The 21,431-nt window shown below is 41.0% G+C and overlaps 1 protein-coding gene across 11 annotated transcripts in view; it reads right to left on the bottom strand.

The window, feature by feature from the left end:
* The window catches only part of RAD51B (RAD51 paralog B), a 538,718-nt gene that overhangs the window by 123,036 nt on the left and 394,251 nt on the right, over positions 1–21,431 (bottom strand). Inside the window, exon 10 of one of the 11 annotated variants that reach the window (XM_037503553.2) lies at positions 15,739–15,761. The exons of the other annotated variants lie outside the window; for them this stretch is intronic. Within the exon in view, the coding sequence (XP_037359450.2) occupies positions 15,754–15,761 (8 nt within the window). The 3' untranslated portion in view covers positions 15,739–15,753. Of the gene's footprint in view, positions 1–15,738; positions 15,762–21,431 lie in introns of those variants that run through there. 11 annotated transcript variants of the gene reach the window in all.

The raw sequence follows: 21,431 nt of genomic DNA, 5'->3' as shown, positions 1-21,431 counted from the left end.
TGTTGTTGTTTTCTGATGGCTGTTTGTCCACACATAATATTGCTTCTCACAGGCATGTTAGAAGGGTTGGAACCAAACAGCCAGTGTTTGTTCATCTTCCTCTTAGGATATGCAGCAAGTGGTTTCACAATTCTTTTGATAAGCAAACCCTCGATCTAGTAATCACAGAATCTTAGTGAAGAGGAAACTTTAAAGATCGCTTTAAAGCATTCACCCAGTACAAGAATCTTATCTGCTTGAAAAATCTTTCTTTTATGCAATTAAAATGTCTAAGGGAATTTTCTCTTAATATCCTCAGTGGAGGAGGAAAACATCTGCCACCTTTTTCTGTACAAGAATTCTTTCTATATTTAAATCCCATTTATTTTCTCCCTTCAATCTTCTTTTCTTTAGGTTAAATAGCTTACTTTCATCATTCCTCAGAGATTTGATTTTCCATGCTCTTAATCATTTCAATTGCTTTCCACATCCTTTTAAAATGTAGAAGCCCAAACTGGGCACAGTAGCTGAATGAGACCTTTGCTACTAAGCGTTCATTCATGCTGAAAACGGTGACTCAGTTTTTCATGCCAGGTTCCTGTTAACATAGCCTAGCATCATGTTAGGTTTTAATTAAATAAATACACACACACACACACACACACCTTTATAAATATAAATTGATTTTTCACTTTTTCACTGTTTTCAAAAAATATTTTTATATTAACTTATCTAAAAGTACAATCCTAAATTAAATCCTAAAGCAAAACCCAGATGCAACACGCAGCTGGTAATACACCTTGTTATGGGCCTCAATTCTACTCCTGGAATTCCTGCTTATGTGTCATCATGTTCTCTGGAAGCAAAGAAAAGGGAAAATATTCTGTGTAGTTCTCTGGGACTTGCAACTCAAGCTGTGATGAGTATCGTTTATGGCCTCCAAGGGGCTCCAGGCCTAGAACATATTGGGTATTTTACTCACCCACATTGGGTGTTTTGTTCACCCATATTCATATTGTCATAATGGACAAAACATTAATAGGCATATTAAGGGGTCATATTAACAAGATAGCTATCGAGGTACTCAAATGATTATGGAATCTGTCGTTATCCATTTTTCAGCTCTGCTTTCCAGAGTGTTGGCATTCTTAGGCATACTGTCCCTAAGTGGTGGCTACTGTCTTACATGCTACTGGTTCCATCTCACTAGTAGAAGTGGGGTCCTCTCTTTCCTGGCAGATCAACCAAACTCTTATGGTGGATTCTCATGTGATCAGTCAGGTCATACAGTTATTCCTAAATCAATCACAGAAACTTCGAGGTCTGATTGGGTTCAGGGCTGAGCTCTAGCGCTTAAGAGTGGCATCAGTCTCAAATGAACCATCTAGATGGGAACTAGATGGGGTAGTTCCCCAGTGGAAAACAGAGGTGATACTGTTCTAAAAGAACGGGGAGAGAAGCATGGCAGGAGAGAATGCAGCACTCCTCTATTCACTGCTCTACAGGGTCTGCTCCGAGCTTTTAGAGTGCTCACAAAAGGTAAAGTCTGTGACACGTAATATGATAAGAAGTCAGTAAAGACTTCCAGAATGAATTCACTGGCTGGCAGTGCGGCTCCTTTGTGACCACTGGCCCTGACCAGCACAAGGCCACACACTCAGGACAACAGAAGCACTCAACGCACAAGAGAAAATGCTTGGTGGATGACATGGGGCTGGAGGACTGTAATCCGGGGAGGGTTGAGATGATATAGTTGTCTCTCTGTAATTTCAGGAAGGAGTGTTAGGGGGAAAAGGATGTCCTAAAGCTAATTCCATACAGGCTTTGTGGACTCCACCCCAACCCTAGGTCAAAGCCAAAGACACTGGGAACTCCAAATCCCATCACCACCAAAGTGAAGGTGGCTGGGACCTGAGGGTGGGGTTAAGAAGCCAGGTTGGTATAAAGCCAGACATATGGGCTTTGGGGTGGGGTCCCCCATTTTGGCTCTCCGCCAGCTTGCAGCATCCAGCCAGCTCTGAGAGTGCTTTTTGGGTTTACAGGTCGGCAAATCAGGTAGGACGCATTAAAGACTTTATTTCCCTATTTTCTCCCTGAGTTGTACATTTTCCTTATTTCCTTTTCCCTTGTAACCTTTTATTAACCTTTTGTGTGTGCCAGTAGTGGAGTATTAATAAGTCCCTTTTAAGTGCGTGGGTGAGGACCAACAGCCAGGCAACCCATTCAATATCGGGGCTGCTCTGTAAAAGGAGGACCCAAGAATTAGAGAAATTGTTCCTGGTAGCTAACATGGAGCTAAGAAGCATTAAATGCTTAAAACCTGTATGAGAATCCCTTAGCATTTTTTTTTTTTTTGATTCCTAGTTCAGTGACGTTATTATCAATTTTTGCCAGTGACTTTAGGGCAGCTCAGTAAAACAGGCAAGGTGGCCACAGAACAAGGCCAGAAAAAGATGAACAAGGTACATGGGAACAGGGGGAGGACAGGGCTCCATAGGGAAGTGAGAGCCCTGGGGCTCTAAGTAGAGGTAGGACAGCTGGTCTAGGAAATAGCCTACCTTTTGAAAGTGAATTTAGGGGTTTCTTACTGAATATCATAGTGTGCCTATCAGTGAATAATTAGAAGACCGAATCCTATTCTAAGACTTAGAAATATTGTGCAGAAATGTGCAGCAATTATATTTACTATGGCACAGTGACTAATTTTTAAATCCCAGTTTACTGTGCCTTTTATAGTCATAGATATTCCTTTGCAATTATGACTTGATATTTATGACTAATTTATACTGTGACTTAATAATACCTCCTCAAAGATTGATATCCATTCATAGTAGTTAGAACTTGAAATAATTACAGTCTGTTTACCTTTGCTTCCTTGTTGAGTCTTAAGTTAATTATAAAAATATTTGGAAGTAATAAAAATAACTTCATTGGGTAATATGGGCATTGGTATTAAAAGCAAAAGAGAACCAGGAAATTTAGTTAGATTCCCAAAGGAGTCTTTGGCTGAGAAAGGTTTGGGAAGCGCCATGCTACATGTCTCCAAATGCTAGACTCTTGGCCTTTGCAGAGAAGGAGAAAGCAGTGGAGGGAGAAAGAGGGGAAATGGAACAACTCTTTGCAAAAAGAAAATTTCTGAACGACAGCATTTTTATTCTCCCTGTGCCCTGGAGAAAAACAGGCTAATTTATACACAACTCTCACTTTTAAAAAATGGGCTAAACAAATAAGACACTGAGAAAAATAACTGAGATCATCAAGTTGGTAGTGTAATAACTATGGCAGAGACATTTTATAACCTCTTAAAAGTTAAATTTACCACGACAGATAAAACTGAAATACACACCCTTACCTCTAAAATAAATCAAGAAAACATGTGTGCTGGAGATCTTCCCACGTGTTCCTCCAGATTTACTCTTCCTCTTTCTCAACCCACTCTCTGCTTTGGAACCTCACCTGTGAGAACCAGGGCCACAGGTCCCTTCCCTGGGTTTGGCCACTGGGGAGCGCCACCAAGGGGCTGCACAGGTACAGTGGCACCAGGTTGTGGGTTGCTTGTACCTCTTGAAGGAAAATCCAGATCCTTCTGGGCAGTCTTCTCTGTTCCCTGTTTCTAGAACCCAGCTAGCCCTCTCATATCTAGGGATACTACTGGAAGCCCACCACTACTAATCTTGAAATACTACACAAACTTTTGCAGTTTTCCTGTACTCTGTTTACTCCACCAAAAGTACTCCTTGTTTCATTATTATTAATTAGCACTGAATAATGCTAATTAAAGTGTGGCATCTCCTTCCCGATATAATATGTAATGCATTCTGGGGGCCTCCCCGTTGGTGCAAGGGGTTAAGTCACAGCACTATGAAGCTATCCTCAGCTACTCAGCACAAGTTCGATCCCTGGCCAGGGAGATGACCCACGTGGTACGGCAGACCTCTCCTGTCACGCCCACTGTTTCCCCTCAGCAGTGTATTTCAGTCTGCCTGTTCTGCTCCCCACTCTGTCTTGGTGAATCCTCTCACCCCCCAGCACCTCTGGCCTGTACCCCAGTTCTTGTATGCATAAATGAATAAACCTTTAAAAAAATATGTAATGCATTCTGTTGAAGAAAAAAGGAATTAGCTCATAGAAAAAGTTCTAATGGCAACCTGTACTCATTTTATGTCTAGGCCTAACATTTACTATCATTTTTATTAGCATTGAATGGAAGCCAAGCCTAGGCATCAGGAGGTTTATGACCAAAAATGCCTTCAGGGTTCCGCTCACGATCTAGTCACAGATACACGATGAACTGGAACAAGGACTATTTCTCTCTAATCGCACTGAAATGGCCCTTCTGCCTCCTCCCCATGGTGCTCAGCCCTTACAGCCTATCACCCTTTCTTTCCATTGGATGGTGGTGTAGTAGGTAGCACTTGTTAAGACAGCACAAAGCACACAGTAGGTTCAGTTAAGGAGATAAGCCTATTTATTAATGAGTAATGAATTTAACTAAACCGTTAAATTAAAGATGAAAAGAAATAGCTATAACGCTGAGCACCTCAACAGTGGAACCATGTTTCTGTCATGTTTCTGGTATCCAAACTAGCACAATGCTTGACATTTAGTAAGGATCCATCCAAACACTTATTGAAATGACATTAGAGTGTTATATTCCAAGGAACAGTAGGCTGGTAAGTGCTCCAAGTGGCCACACTGCACGGCCTGAATGTACATTTCTACCCTGTACCCAGGTTTCCACTCAAGCTTCTTAACGGAACATCATCATGTCTCCCTCAGTGGTTTTTAACCTATTTTGGGTCATGGACTTCCCCCTTTGAGAATCTGATGAGACCCAATGTATCTGTTCCACACCAACAGATAAATATAGGTCAAGAACTGAAGGTAAGAAAAACAAGCCACAACAGAGAAAACAGTCTCAGCCAAGATGATCTACACAATCCTGAGGCAGAAGTTCCCCGTGTCGAAAAAGCATGGGGCCAGCCACAGGACTCCATGTGTAATCGAGAAGGTGCGGTCCAGTCCAGGCTCCACAAGAAGGTAACCTAGAGGAGCATACTTTCTTTATCCAAGTTCAACTTCTGACACTAATGGCCATTGTTGATGATGATTATAGCTCTCATTGACAGGCTGGGCACCCTAAGTGCTGTACATATCTTAACCCATGCAGCCTCCTGATATCTTTATTATGTAGGTACTAATGTTATCCTCATTTCAAAGAGGAGGAAGTTGAGACAAGGAAGGGCTAAGAGATTGCTCAAAGGCATAAAAGAAGTTAGTGCTGAGGCCAAGACTAGAAGCCAGGCAGTATCCCTCCAATGCTCGAGCTCTTAATTAGTCTACTGTTCCTTCAAGTTAGGTTAATGGGCCTCCCTGGTGGCATAAGGGGTTAAGACACAACCTATGAGTCTGTCTGCAGCCACTGCAGCACGAGTTCAATCCCTGGCCAGGGAGCTACCCACATGGCGCTGCAGACCTCTCCTGATTCGCCCTCTGCTTCCCTCAGCAGTGTATTTCAGTCATCCTACCTATTCTGCTCCCCACTCTGTCTCTGGTGAATCCTCTCACCTCACCCCCCACACCTCTGGCCTGTGCCCCAGCTCTTGTATGCATAAATAAATAAATCTTTAAAAAAAAAAAAAAGAATAAGCTAATACTTATTCACAGCCACCTAATCTCAATGGTGGAATTTTATTAGAACATATTTGTTGAGCATTTACTGGGGTGAAAGGCACTATGATAGCTGCTATGGGAGAGACAGAGACGTAAAAAAAAAAAAAAAAAAACAGTTTTTCCTGAAGAAAGGCACACAGTCTAGGAGAAGGGCTAGATCTAATGTTTTATTTGCATGAATACGACCATATGGCATAGGCAAAGAATAACTGAGGCCAAACATACCTGCACTGAGTAAAGCACTGAGTGGATGGGCCAAAAGCAGCCCAAGTAGTAATGTAAGTGTCCAGGGAAAAGCAAACTTGAATAGGAACTTAGAAAGTCTGAAAAGGAAATGATTTTTGAGTGAGTATGTGAAGCAACTGGAGGAAAGAAAATGTGAAGCAAATGGTAAAGTCACACTCCAAAAGGAAAGCATATGTTCAACATTAATCTCTAACATGAAACACAAAGGTATATGTCTTAAATAAATTATTCATATGATACAAGGGAAAGAAGTTATAAAGAGGCCCTTTATATCATTAGACGATACCACTTAAAAGCAGAGAAGTTCAGAATGGAGTACATGCGAATTGTATCAGCATGGGCATGCACAAGACTAGCATATCCAATGTGGACTAGCCTAGCTCTGGATAGTGGCCAGCCTCTGTGCCCAATGCTGGACATAAAGAGATGATAGGACAGGATAGGATACCTACCTTCAGGAAGTACAGAGTTCATAGGAAAGACAAGCTACTACACAATTCACTATAAAATTTTGTGGTGACCAAGGTAACAAGGGGTGAATGACAAGTGAATCATCCCTGCCCAGATATGTAGATTGGAAGCAGATGGTTTGTTCAATCTATCTGAGTTCAGATGGCCTGTTCCAGGACTACCTGAGTAGATTTTAGAATGTAAAACATGGCCAAAACAGCACACTAAGTAAACTACATATAAATTACTGGCATATGGGACACTTGTGAAATAAATTACAGCATGGATAACCATGGGTGTGGTTTTCTTTATTATCCTCTAAGAGGCTGGTAAACTCTCCTGGCCATGGGTGACTGGAAGTGCCTCTCTCAGCATCTTTCCCTTTCTGTAGCTTCTAAGGACTGCCCATGGCATGCTGCTGTCAACAGGATCTTTGCACTCCTGCTGTGTGTTCTCTTAGTATCTGGGTATCATGCTCAAAGATCAAACTTGAACTCTCAGAAAAATGTCGCTGCTCCTGCTTCTTCTCTCTGGTGGTAGAATATTTGCGTATCACTTCCTCTAAGGCAGGACTCAGCTTCTCCAGTCTTCCTTGCCTCTGGAAGGCCTCCCAGTTCCCTAAGGAACACCACCCTTAGCTGCAAAGACCTCAGACTCAATGCCCAGTGAGGTCACAAGTGGGCTGGCCCATAACAAGACCCAGGAAAGGTCTGCTGAAGAATAAAGAAACAAACCAATGAATGACCACATCTTTGGGCCTCTGAGGGAACTTGACCATAGCTGCATGGGTAGCAATGCTCAGTTGCTGCAGACTGACTGCCCAGCCTTGAGCTTGTGCCAGCCTCACCCTGGACATTTTACCCCTTCTCCCCCACCAGCTCCCACTCCCACATCCACAGTCTCCCTGGGTGTTACTGTCTTTGGGTTAGGGAAGCCTATTTATCTTGTCCCCAGGCACTGCTTGGAGAACAAACAGATTCTCAGAGGAGTGTTGCTGGGAAGAATGTCCCCTAGAAAGATGTTTTTTCCTTTCTGAGTTAATGCTTCCCCCTTTGACATTCTCATAGTTACCATATCTACTCATCACGGTTATTAAAATCGTACATCTACAAATGCCACAAATGGGGGGGGAGAAAACCCAGCAACTTTCTATTTCTTTCAACTGTTTGCCAACTATATCTCCAATGTGAGACGTATGTGGCCACATGGGTTTGTGTGAATATATTTATAAAAGTGTGGACATAATATCATTGTACTGGAGAGGAAAAATTTACTTTTAGAAAGCAGTTTTTCACATAGAACTTATCCAGCTACCAAAAAATTGCACAGGATTGGATAATCACACTGCTGGCTTATTTTTTGGAGAGTGCCACTAATGGAGATGCCAGTTTCTCCATTTTGCTTCAACCTACGCACAACTTAGCAGCACTGATGTGATTTCTCCAACATTATGTTTAGTCCTTATCCCACTAGGCCTGAAAAGTAGGAACATTTTCAGAGGCATCCCTTTGCATTACAAAATGGGTATTTTTCACTGTTCCCTTTTAACTGAAATTTCAAGGTGCTAATTAAAAGCATTCCTGGTAATTATGCAAAGTCGACACCTTTAGCTTTCTGCTTGCAGGCATTCCTGCTTTTACCCCACATTTGGATCCCAGCACACTCTACCCATACCCCTAACTTCATGGTGACCATATCTGGCCTGCCCCATGCTGGAAGCTCCCACTGTCCTAACACAGAACAGGGAGACCTTGGCCTTTCAAGAGAACACATCTACAAGGTCTGGCGGCAAGATGTCCCAGGTTCCACTTGGTTCCACTTAACTCTAGGTCAACTGTTTTCGAGTGGGCAACAGCTCACACCAGCCAGTCAACACATTTGTAGGGCACATTTATAGGCCACTCTATGTAGCATAGGAATGATACACAGTCACCAGCAATATGGCCCTCACTCTTCAAAAGTTGATGATGTAGAAGAGAAGATAGACTGTGGACCTAAACAGATACCCAAGAGTACTGGGCCAATAGGTAAAGACAGCGACTAGGTAATACAGAGGGGATGGAGAAGGAAAGCTAAATGGGGAGTTGGAATGGAAAATAATCCATCAGTCAGTCTGGCCAAAATATAGGTGAGAAGATGTACATGAAGGCCAGACAGTCAGTCCTTGAGTAAAACTGTGAAACGTGTTATCTTGCTGCCCTTGGATTTATTTTGAAACTGTAACTCCCACTTGGATTTATTTTGAAACTGGAAGATGCCATAGGTAGCTGAATATAGTTATTCAGGCATGGATTAAAAGAAAGAATTCTTATTTTTTGCTTTGTTACATTTATTTATTCAATATAGTTTTGTGTATGTGCTAAGTACTATTCTAAATGACTTATAAATATTAACTCATTGAATCCTTACAACACTATGACATCAGGATGATTATTTTGACCTTTTTACAGATGGGAAAACAAAAGTACAGAGTTTAAGTGACTTCTCAAATCTTTGCCTGTGTTGCCTCTCTATTTCGCCAGGAAGAGCAGATTATGGATTAAATGCTTGTTTGCTGAGCCTCTCCGGGGAGTGAAATGCCTAAGGCAGACACCAATCAACAATTTCTTTCCAGTGCTTCTTTTGAAAAATTTTTAAGACTATCATTTACTCAACTGTTCCTGAACAGCCTGGTGGCGTAAGCATTCCATCACCGAAAAGGAGAACAAAAAGTTTGCAAGTTTACCAAATACATAAACTGACTAAGATAGACCTGAAGGGGGGTTCGGGGCTTACAAAAGGATGGAGGAATGTGAGAAGGGGGGCGAAAGGCAGTGGGAGTGGCTGGGGCTGCCACTCTTGGAGAATAGTACCAGATTACTCTTCTCAGGTGTGTAGGGCTGAGAAAGAAGGTTGTAACTTTATACTACCACCTCTGCTGTTTTTTCTAGTTTCCCAATTTTTGTTTTCAATTTCCTTTTAGAATTCGATCATCAGATTTTTAAAACTGTGAGGAGTTAATAGTTAAAGGAAACAGGAAGTCACAGAAATACCAAACAATGGAAATGAGGAGACAGAAGAGAGGACAGAGGGAAAGAGGAGACCAGTTACATCAACACAGGGGGAAAGAAAGACAAGAGATGTGTTAAAGACAGAGGAAAAGGGCTAGGATGGCTTTTGAGCATAAAGAGTCAGTGATTGAGGGTAACCCTGTGATAGAAGTTCTTCCAGACCCTCAGGTCCATAACCCATGCTTTAAGAAATGCCATTGGAATACTAGGCAAAACATACCCTCAGAGTTATTTCACACTTAACAACTGTGGCCACAACAGATGATGGGAAGGCAATGGCTCTCTACATGAACTTTCTCATCTGGAAGCAGTAAAAGTGTTAACTTGATGAGCTCAAAATGCTGACAAACATTTCATATAAGGAGCAAACCAGGAGCATGCGTTGGTTAAAAAAGAAAATGGCGTCAGTATATTTTTGCTACTTTACTAAATGGAGGACCGGAGGGTGGAGTGGGTGGTGGAGCTGGGCCTCTGCCTTTGGCAGGACAGTTGGCTGAGGACTACAGCAGCTATGCAGAGTTGAGACAAATGGCCATTTTGGAGCAATCATGTGATACCTATGTAAGCTCATCTTGGAACTGCTAGCTATTTACAGTCTAATGCTTCAAAGTCTCTTCAGGCTCTTTAAAGATATTAAAATGATGACACATTTTTAAATGTTGCAATAAAGTTTCTAGGATTTTTTTCCCCCATTGGTTCAATGATTTTCATATAAAATAGGAAGCATCCAAAGTTAACATCTTCCAGCACCCAAATTTCTGTGTCTGTTGCATTACTGTATGACACAAATGAACAAAGATTATTTAAGGTCAACTTCAGATGGAAATGATCTATCAGTTCAGCTGGTAAGCAACAAGGGGAGAAAGGAATGGCTGAAATATCAAGTTAAACTGGGGACTGGGGAGGGAGTGTGAGAGTAGGAGCTAGGGTATCATGTGTGTGAGTTTAAGCAAAGGTGTTGTGGAGTTGGACTGACAGGACAAATAATCCCAGCTCTGCCTTTCAACGTTTCTGTGACCTGCTAAGATTACTTAATCTCTTTAGGTCTTCATTTCCTCACTTGGAAAATGGGAAAAACAATACCTGTCTCATAGGGCTCTTAGAGGCCAGTATGAAATCATGTAGAAAGAAGGAGGTAACGTAGGCAGAATACTGGCACATCTTAGGCACTCAGTAAATAATAAGTACTATTAATCTCAGAGACATGTCTGCTCAGACCCCACTTCAATAGACCAGGTAGGAATTTAACAGCAGAATTCAATCATGAGGGTACAGAGCTATTCCATAGAAGTCAAGTACTTCTTAAAGGATGCCCCAGTTCTGACATGGTCATCTGAACTAAAGATGGAACAAAGAAGCCGTCCAAATGGTACAAAAAAATATGACTTTGAGCTAAAGTAGACCTAGAAGGGCTCCTCCCAATAAAAATGAACCCCAGAGCTTGCTACACAAAGAAATAAGAAAGGATTCCCTTTACCTTTGTGCGACTGACTCGATTCTATTTTCAGCTTTATCTCATATTGTTTTGTTTTGGTTCAAAACTAATAGCAACTCAGTAATCATAAAAACTCCCAGTCTCCTTGACAAAGTTTTTATTGCAGGAGTAATAGAAGGTTGCCAGATTTAGCAAATAAAAATACAAGATGCCTAGTTAAATTTGAATTGCTGATAAACTAATTTTTTTAACTGCAATATTTGGTATGTACTTTCAGTAAAAAAAATCATTTGTTGCCATTTTAACTAACTGGGCATCCTGTATTTTACCCGGCAAACCTCAATAGTGGCCAAGAAATTGTTCTTTCTAACCTGCAGAGTAGCAAAGCAAAGTCACCTCCCATCTATAATTAGCACTGCTTTGGAAAATGCCAAAACAAAACAAACCAACAACAACAACAAAAAACCCCAGTCTCTAGGGCTGTTACTTGTCAGCAAATACAGGGCTAAAATTACAGACTTCAAAAAAATCATTTTTCTACTAAGGGATTTTTTTTTTTAAAGCATCTCAATTTATAGAAGAAAAAATGGGAGGGGACTTTCCCTCTGATGGCATGTCAATAATTACTGTTAGAATGAGATTTAAGACATGATACTTGTAAGAGGACAGACCTCTTGCTTTCTTAGCTTGTCTAGCAAGGCAGGTAGGAGATTCCAGAAATCTCTCCCTTTTTATACTCCATGAAAAAAAATGACACATACAGAAAGGATATTCCCCCAAATGAAGCAGCATTTTCTTTGGCAGTTTCAAAGTGATGAAATACTACAAAATTAATCTTTAGGACCTTAAGGGCAGTGCCCAACAGTACTAGCCATTGTCTCTAGGGACAGCTGCAGCCTGGATATTCACACTGACCCTAGAGAGAGGGTGGACGGGTCGTGAACAAGGTTGCACAGTAAGTGGACTATCCATGCAAACAAACAAATGCAAAACACTGTCTTCCTTGGTTATATCAAAACCAACTGAGTTCTTTCCTTCCTGATGGAAAGCCAACACTATTCCTTACTTTTCAAAATATCCCAAAACAACTCCAGGTTCGAGATCCTTTAGTGGCATAAATTTAGAAACAGGTTTACACTTCAGGGACCTGGGAATTTTAAGCAAATAACCCCATGTTCACCTTCTTCGTTTTTCTTCATAGACCTCCAAATCCACTTCCTAAGTCTACCTGGTACAGCAATTACCCTTTCCAAAGTTAGCAACCAATGTTTCAAGGAGTTGTTTTTTTTAATCTCCTTGAAAATATTATATTACAGTTTTGGACCAGGGAACTACAGGCTGATGGCCAGGTTGAACTGGACAAACAAATGGAACTGGTTCTAGCTCACCAACCTGGCACAAAAATGTGCTGGTCAGAGAAGTGCTTTTTCAATCATGGGGAACCACTACTGAAAATCCATTGGTGCTTTGATTGTGGCTCAGTAGGTGGTGGCCCCAAGATGAATCATGGAAGAAGAAACTGAAGAAGAAAATTAATCATCGTATCACCTTGACAGAAGACATACACCAGGGACAGAGTAAAATAAACTGCATCTCTAGGAAATCTTCCTTGATATAATCAAGGGAATTCAGAGCTTATGATTCGCTTGATTTCCCTGGTTTTGACAAATCTATAGAAACAATTGTACTCTTTTACATATTTATCAATCCATCTTGGGCCACTTGCTTTTCTCAGGATATACCCCAAGTTCTCCTGTTCCTTAGCCTTTGCTTATACCTTTCTTCTGGAATGCTTCCTAACTCTCACACAGATCTGCTAAAATCTTATTTGTCAAAATTCAGCTTTTGAGGTTTTTGAAAATTTTAAGTGGACTTTGGGCTATTTCTTCAGAAACACATGCCTGAAATGTTTTTGCTCAAATTCCTAGGGTACTTTACTTTTTTCACTTGCATGAAGTTATTCCTTCCAATTGGACACAGTAATGGCAGTGTTCCCCCACCAATTATAAAGCCCATCGAAGGCAGGGAGCTCTCACAGAACCTCACCCAAATGGGGCAATCTCAAGCTATGTAAGCAGGATTGATGCAGTTATTGACAATGTCTTTTGGTTTTGTAGTAATATCTCTTCTAGAAAACATTGCTGATGACCTTTCTGAAATTACATAGTGTTTATCTCTATCACAGAACTTATTGGACATATTGAAATAATTTTTTCACATATAAATTCTTATATGTCTTATTCATCCATATGTCTGTAGTGCCTAACATAAGACCTAAAAACAAAAGAGCACATAAGTAAATATTTGATGAAATGTTTGCAGGAACTATGAGCTCTTTGGAGAAAGAGTCCATTCATCCTCATCTTCTGTACCTTCTCTTTATAATCAAGATGCATAGCTGATATTGATAAATGAGTGAGGTTCTTAGCAAACAGTATATAATGCCCTTTGATGAGCAAAAACATGAACATCTTCCCAAATATAAGTGCTAAGCTCAAGGTTTCATGAACTTTGAGAAACTTGAGACAGACTTGAGTTGAGTGACTTCCTGGATGGCCCTCTTCCCTAGCCCTAGTTTGCCTCAAAAATGTATTCTACATTTCAGCCTGACCTGAATTACAATTATGATCACTATTTAGTGTTTTCAAAATAAGACTGACAAAAGTTCTAAAACTGGGTGGTGGTAACTGGTGGTGAACTCTCTAAATTTAATAAATCATGATTGCATTGTAGACTATAGTACGTAAATTATACCTCAATGAATGTGCAAAGAAAAAAATAACTCAGACTTTTCAACAACAGAGAAACATCTTATTTTTCATTTTGACCTCCAAGTTTTACCACAGTAACAGGTAGCGTGGCTGTTCCTTGTTAACCAGGAGGTGCATCTATACTGGCAAGAGTGCTCAGGCAGGTCACCAAATGTAAACAGCTCGGCAGAGGTCACCACAAAGACGCTGTTGTTCTATCTCGTAGCAGAGAAGGAAAGGAGAAGGAGAGTCGCCCTGGAATATCTACTCTGTCTTGCAGCTCTAATTAGAAACATGTGCAAGAGGCCCACCCACAGGTCAAATCAGTCAGAAAGGCCCTGTTTCTTCTGCCTAATGTTGCGTGTTGGCTGAAGTAAGACCTCTCCCTGGGCCTGCCATGGGAATGGTTTTAAATTATAAAAGTATCTCCAAAGGCCATCATCAAAGTACCAATGGATTTTTACTAGTGGCTCCCATGATTTGAAAAACACTTCCTTGACCAGTACATAATTAGTGCCAGGTTGGCAAATTTTTAAGTTTCATTTATTTATCCAGTTCAATCTCTATGAGTCTGTTGGACCCTGGACCAAATTATACACTTCTCAGACCCCCGTGGGTAGGTGAAATGCAAAACTTAACAAATTAAATGCTCCAGGCAGTATCTAGGAAACACGAATCACACAAATGTCTGCATTCTTTCCTTGCAATCCTTCCAAGTTGAACTTAACATTCTAGCTCCTTCCATTTTACAGATGGAGAATACAGCACCAGTATTCAAACTATCTCAATGAGATACCATGAAAATAAACATGAAGTTGTATACACTCTCTTTGTTAGTATCCTAAAGAAAATGTCTTTTTAGTCTAAGATGTAATTAATTGCAACACTACCCAAACAGCAATGCTGCTGTTCTCATTAAGAAAATCTCCAGAAAACAGAGTGACTTTCCTTTCAACTCTGAGATAGTAACTCATTTAAGTAGTAGAAAAATTAATGAAAAGTCAATGCAAATAAAACTAAAGTTTTACTTTCGGTCTAAAGAGCTATCAATGCTGACAAAAACAAAAACTCATTATTTAAATGCACTAAAACGGTCTTTAAAAAAAAAAATAACAACAACGTAGGGAACAATACCTACAAAGGCTGTCATGCTGACCCAACTTGGGGCCTTTGCAAATTGGTATTTCATCTCCTATGTGAAAGAAAGCTATAGTCAGATTATAGCTTTAGTCAGATCTGCTGCCAAGAGGTTCCAGGTTTCTCTTCCTAAAGCAAAATAAAATTGCCACTAACTTCAAACCATGTGATAGAGCCAGCTCATGCCAGAGAACCTGTGTTCCTTTTCCCCTTCCTCGCAGACACATAAATGGTCACTGTATGATTCATGTTCAGGGGCAACAACTACCACTCTTTCATCCACTGTTCCTTCTAAGTTTGCTGCACAGAGGAATAGGGACTGACAGTGGGTGATCTTGGAAAGAAACTGAAAACTAGAGGGAGTTAATTTATATGTGAGGTTATCTCCTTGGCCAAGATGTGCACCTAAAATGAGACAAAGACTCATTGGTTGGTGTTCTACAGAAAACCAACTGGGATCTGGCAACTGGGTGATGGATGGTGTATGTGGGGACAGGGAGCCACATTAGAGGCCATGGTTCCAGTTACATAGATCACTTGCTCTACAGCAAAGTGATCGCCATTGCCTGTCATAGCAGAGAGGATCAAAATTTGTGGATGACTGGGAATTAGTTTCAGACCCTGCATGTTTTCTCTGCCTCAACGATTAAAACATAAATAAACATACCCGCCCGCTTTGGTGTGAAATGAGGTTGCATCACCTTTTTGGCTCCACAATCGAGACATGTCTTATTAATATCACACTGTTCTGTAGAATCAAGTGTGTGGAAGCTTTGGGCTTCCAATAAATGAATGAATGCCAGTAACCAAATGATCAGCAGCCAAATGTGAAATCAGATTCTCTGAAAAGAGGCAAGCATTTTAGGTCGGCCTTTCAAGGAGCTGCAGCCCCACCCAACAACTAAGGTCTAAACGGAAGTGATTTAATACTGTTTGGCGGCTTTTTCTTTGGCTGGCTGATGATGCCTCCTTGACCACCTCCAAGCAAGGTCTGCACGTGGCGTGGCGAGAGATCAGAAGTAGTACACAGAGTTCAGGGGCCTGGGGGAGGAAGGGACAGGAGAGGACACAGTGAAGTGGGAGTGAACTAGGCAGTGGAACTGTCCTTTGATCAAATGCTTGTTTTTCTCCAGGCAGGAAGATTATGGGGAACTTGCTGTCAGCACTCTTGAAGTAATGTTGCCCGACACTTCTCTGAGGGGTGGATGATTCTGGTCAAAACCCCCACATTAGCAGTAGAGGAGGTGGAAGGAAGAATTTCGAAAGCTGGTGATATATATACATATACACACACATACACACTCATCACATTCATACATACATACGTATATATTTAGATATAGATATGACAGTTAATAGGAAATGAGAGTCACTCCCACGGGACACAGCAGTCGTGAGCCCCTACACTCAGGCTGCCAGCCTGCAGAAACTACAGCAATCAGAGGCCACCAGAGTCTGTATGCCCCTTGCTCTTTCAAAATAGCCCCAGGAAAAAGGAAGAACCCAGTCACTAGAAAGCCTGGTAGTGAACAATCCTAGCTATTGTCACTCCGCCCCGTATGCCTTGTATCAGCAAAACCATTTACATCACTCCAGACCTACCCCCGACCCCCACAATCTCACTCACTGTCACTCAATCTACGATGGTGCCAGGGGAATGGCAGGCCAAACGTGAAGGACTCCTTTGTTTCCATCTCTATGATAGGATGGCATGTGGCCCTGAGTGCCAAGGTACTGAGATAAGAGGGGTGCTCAAAATGCCCAGATGGCTGGAGAAAGAAAACCCGGAGAACGGAGCCAAGTGCGCACAGCAGACAAGGGCCACTGTGGCCAGGGCTGGAAGTGGAGTCCTTGTCGTCCACAGGCAGCAGCGGAACTAAAGGGAGGCCATCCCCCAACTCAGCTGGTGGGAGTTGGGCAGCATCCCAGCTGGAAGGGGCTCTCAAACACATCCCTGTAAGCTCCCCGTGAAAGACAGAGATGCCGTTAAAAACAACAAACAAAAGGAGCAGCTAATCAAGAGGAACTTTAGACTTAAGAACAGGATTCAGTCATCCTTCCAGAAAGATGCATGTCTGGGCCAAGGCCCCAGAGCATGACATTCAGCTGCTCTACTCTTCTTTGGATCTCAAGTTTGGAGGCACTGAAAGAAGAAGAGATTCATAACGGAGGCAGATGGAAAGCCCCCACCCCTACACCCCATGCAGTGCGGTTCCCATAGAGGATAGTAGAATTCACCAGGTATAAGCAATCACAATTGTAATTAGCTGCTTGGAACTGATAATGTTTTGAATACGAAACCAGCAAAGACCTCAAAACTCATATCATCCCCTTTCCCTTTAAATTTCTATAGTTATGAGCATTTAGTGGTTGATGCACAGTACTGGAAATCAGCAACCACTGATCTGGTCTCCTCCAGGTTGTGGCTCTTGGAGACACTCCAAGCAAAGGCTTCTGCTGTATTTGGTTAACAAAGGTATTTTGCATAAGTAGGCAAATGGACTTAATTCTTCTCCAAGTTTAATACTTATAACCAGGTTATTTTGTTGACAATGACCACTCCTTCCACTCTTTCCTAATTTTCACTATTATCCAAATTGATTTTAGCAATGTTTTATCTTCCATGAATTTTTAGGTAGAAGGGCTATGGCATCGCCAGATATATCAGAATAAGACAGTGGAAAAGAGAAATCATCAAAGCTTGATAATGATGCTGCAAAACTCCTTGACTATGGAAAGGAACTGCTAGTGCGACATTCTATCCTTTTAAAAATTTATTTATTTGTATATACTTTACATCAGTGCTCATTTTTGTACAATATTTGCTTTCTCAGGGAAATAAGTCAGATGGAAAAAGAAAAATGTGGATGGCTTCACTTACAGGAAGAATATGGGGAATCAAATAAGGGATAAGGAAAAAAATAATAAAGAACCAAAATTAAGAGATATTCTGTTTTAATTGGGCTTGAGAACTATTTGAAGACTTCTAAGGGTTTGGCTTCCTCCTCCTCCTCCCATCCCCCCACCAAAGTCCATTGCCTTGGTTCAGGAAAAGGGGGTATACTTACTGACCCAGCACTCTCTTAGGACAACAGGTTTAAGTCAGGGATCTACATGATCTGTGAAGATGGATCCTTCCTACATTCCCAGCCTTGATGGCTACATGGGACAGGGTTAAGTGGAGTTTTTTCTGCTGGACTTGAGTTTGCAACATGTTTTAAACTGGATGATGTCAGGGAAGCAGAACAGTGGATTAGTTCTAGTTCTGCTTTAAACCTGTAGAGACACCAACACCTGAGAGGCCCCAGGGAACTGCATTTTGCTCTTTTCATTTATTTAGGTAGTGTCATTGCAGATGACATAAATCAGTCTTTATAATCAGAACCAGCAGGTCTGTCAATAACGTACCCTTGGGTACATCTTTTACCGCAATTTTTTTTAGGACCCCACATTTCTACTCCATGGTGCTACTGTTCTATAACATGGACTTGTGTGCTTGTGGATAAATAGCACAAATGGGCACAAATAGACGAAATAATATTTGATTTCTACAATGTGAGTTGAAATAATAGAGCTGAGTTTCATGGGTCAATTTGCTGAATTATAAATATGTTTGGGGCCAATATCCAGTTACTTTATTTATTCTGTCCTCCCCCAGATGACATTAACATCTATGTGTATAGAGTCTTCTAAACAGCACTGTGTTATTTTCAGTATGATCCTGGGGTGGGGTGAGGGGAGATGATCTTGAGCTGAGATAGCATGAGGACTGCAATAGGAACAGGATACCCTTTGAAACAAGAATGCAAGCTCATTATAAGAGCAAGAATTCAGGATGTCCTAGGTCACTACCGGTGGCATTGTCATATATCACTGGCAGCAGAAACACTATGGCCCAATTTCCTGGAAATAAAAAAGGTTTTTTTCCTGAATTTTCTCTTGACGTAAACCATTCTCTATTTGCAAGAGGTGAGGGGGGAAAAAAAGGCATATGCATATGTTAAAATCTAACCTTTAAAATAGCAATTTCCTGCTTTCCAAATGACCTACTTAATAAGTCTCATTGTTTTGTAATTACTTCTTCTTCAAACAAAGCTATTATTGTATTAAATTGATTTTGTTAGCTTTTCTATCTTTTTTTCTTTTTTTATAGATCATATTTGGGTTGTAGTTAATAAATAGACATGGGGGCCTCCCTGGTGGCGCAAGGGGTTAAGGACTGCACTAGGAAGCACTCTGCAGCCTCTGCAGCACGAGTTTGATCCCCAGCCAGCCAGGGAGCAACCCACATGGCGCAGCAGACCTCTCCTGACTTGCCTGCTGCTCCCCTCAGCAGTGAACTTTGGATAGTCTGCCTGTTCTGTTCCCCACTCTGTCTCTGGTGAATCCTCTCACCTCCTGCATCTCTGGCATGTGCCCCAGCTCTTGTATGCATAAATAAATAAATCTTAAAAAAAAAGGCTATTCTTGTTACAAAAAAATTAAAAAATAAATAAATAATGTAGACATGGCACCAATACTCTGCACCCCTCCACTCACAGGAAGTTACTGGGTTTCTTTCACACAAAATAAGGGGTGTAGGTTGGAAGAATGGGAGCTGAGGAGGTAAGAGGCAACAGAAGAAAGGCCACTATCTAAACAGGTTCATCTCCAACAACCTGTCTGAAGATCAACACGGGGTCTCTGCCAGGAAAGCATCATCACTGACAACTCCAAAAGGGAGGCGATTCCATGACTGTACTGTCTTGGGAAAGTCTGTGAGAGAGCAAGTGAGTGACTTGTAAAGAGGTTTGTGAGGTAAAAAAGAGAGAAAGGCTGAAACATGATTCAAGTCAGCAAGACTGTTCACCATGCTAGGATTCATTTTTTTGTTTTAGAAAAACTAGCTTTCCTTTAAGAGCAAGGTGATCTGCTTTAAAAAAAAAAATTTAAAAATTTAAAAATTTAAAAAAAACCCACTGTCCCTTCTCCCTCACATCCAGTCCATTTGGCTCCACCTCAAGCACCCAAACCTATATTAGTCCTGACATAGTGTGGAGGTCTTCCCCATGTGTTGTGATCACATTTGGCACGTTTTATTGGCTTTGGGACTTCATAAAAAGCAGAGAGGGAAAAGACCATCTAAAAACTCATCAGATGATAACAGAAAATCAGGTTTGGGTACCTGAGAGGAAAATAGGCCACAAAATTTTGATGTGAACCTTTCAATGTACAGTGATAAGGTATCTGATCTTACTTATACCCAACTGAAGGAGCCAGAGTTAGAATTTGAGATAGGAGAGATGAAGGCAGGCTTATAATTCAAGTCTCTCCAGGAACCAGCTACGAGGCAAATGGCTGATTTAAAACTAATTTATTTTGAAGTCTGTGAATTTTAGAAAACAGGAATTTAAATGAAAGAACTAACATGAAAAAGCATAATCAACACCTTTCAAATAATCTTATGTACCCATCAAATAAATAATACTTCCCCATGACAGTCAATGAAGTTAATCTACATATAAATACTAGTATGTCTAGGAATATTTCTAATATAATGTCATCTTATTCTACTAAAATTCCTTAAGCTTAAACCTTAAATAACTATTTCTCGTGAGTATTCATTTTTTTGGTTAGAGGAACTAATTGTTAGTGTCCAACGCTCTGTGTCATTACCCTGGTCACATCTCCACTGATACCTTGATTCTACCATCAACTGGAATGTTTCACAGCAAACGATACTGATTTCATTTCTGTAGGGAGGTTTAATAAAAGTGACTACTATCTTAATAAGGAAGAAGAAAAGGAGGAGGAGGAAGAAAACAATGTTGTGAAACGTTTTAAATACTGACTGAGAATCCATAACTGTAGCTTCCTCCCACTTCTGATTTTCATTTGCAAACATAGTAAAAGCTAAATCTAGCAGGAACTATTAGGCTTTATAGCCTGGAAAGATGCAGCATTGCTTAATGTCCAGCCAGATCATCTTTTGTGCTTTCCCACTACCTCTCAGTACCTCTCCTTTCTTCCCTACTCGAAAATAAAAGTTCTTTACCTTTAGGGCCCCCAATTTCTGATCCAGAGGCCTGACTGGCAATGCTGGTGAGGAGTGCTGACCTCTCTGTACTTCATTTCACTACCAGTGCCAATGACTTGGCTTCTAGTTGAGTAAGTGGAAAGTGGGCAGCAGACACCTACATTTCATGAGGCTGCTGTCTCAAACGCTTCCTATCAGACAGATGAAACAGAGCTGTCTTTCTTGGAGAAGAACATGAGTTATCTTTTATGCCCTGTTAGTTAAAGAAGGGTCTTATTACAAGAAAAGCTTTCTCAGTCCATTAGCAAGAAAATTCATAAAATAATCTTGTTATTTTGCTAATATCCCTAAGAAATATGGAATACCAATCTTCAAGGGGCATAAAAACATAAAATAGAGTGACGATGCACCAAAGTTATGTTTATAGACTTAGTAGTGACATAACTGTTGCTGTGATATGACAGCAAGGATTTTTTTTTTCACTCTGTCTTCTAAGAGCCACCCTCTCAGTATTGCTTATGAGCTGAGATCAATGGCAGCTTTTCCAATAGAAAGTGCATTTGGTTTCAATTCACTTTCATAACAACAGAGACTAACCCTTGGCAAGATGGAGAACATTAAGCTCCATTGTTCAGGCTGAAGATGACTGACTTGGGTGGCAAGAAGCAGAACACTCTCTTCTCTGGAAAAGAAAA

The sequence above is a fragment of the Talpa occidentalis genome, unplaced genomic scaffold, assembly GCF_014898055.3.
Source record: "Talpa occidentalis isolate TD23 unplaced genomic scaffold, MPIMG_talOcc4v2.1 talOcc4.11, whole genome shotgun sequence".
Classification (NCBI taxonomy): Eukaryota; Metazoa; Chordata; class Mammalia; order Eulipotyphla; family Talpidae; genus Talpa; species Talpa occidentalis.
This window is presented reverse-complemented; position numbering and strand designations above follow the sequence as displayed.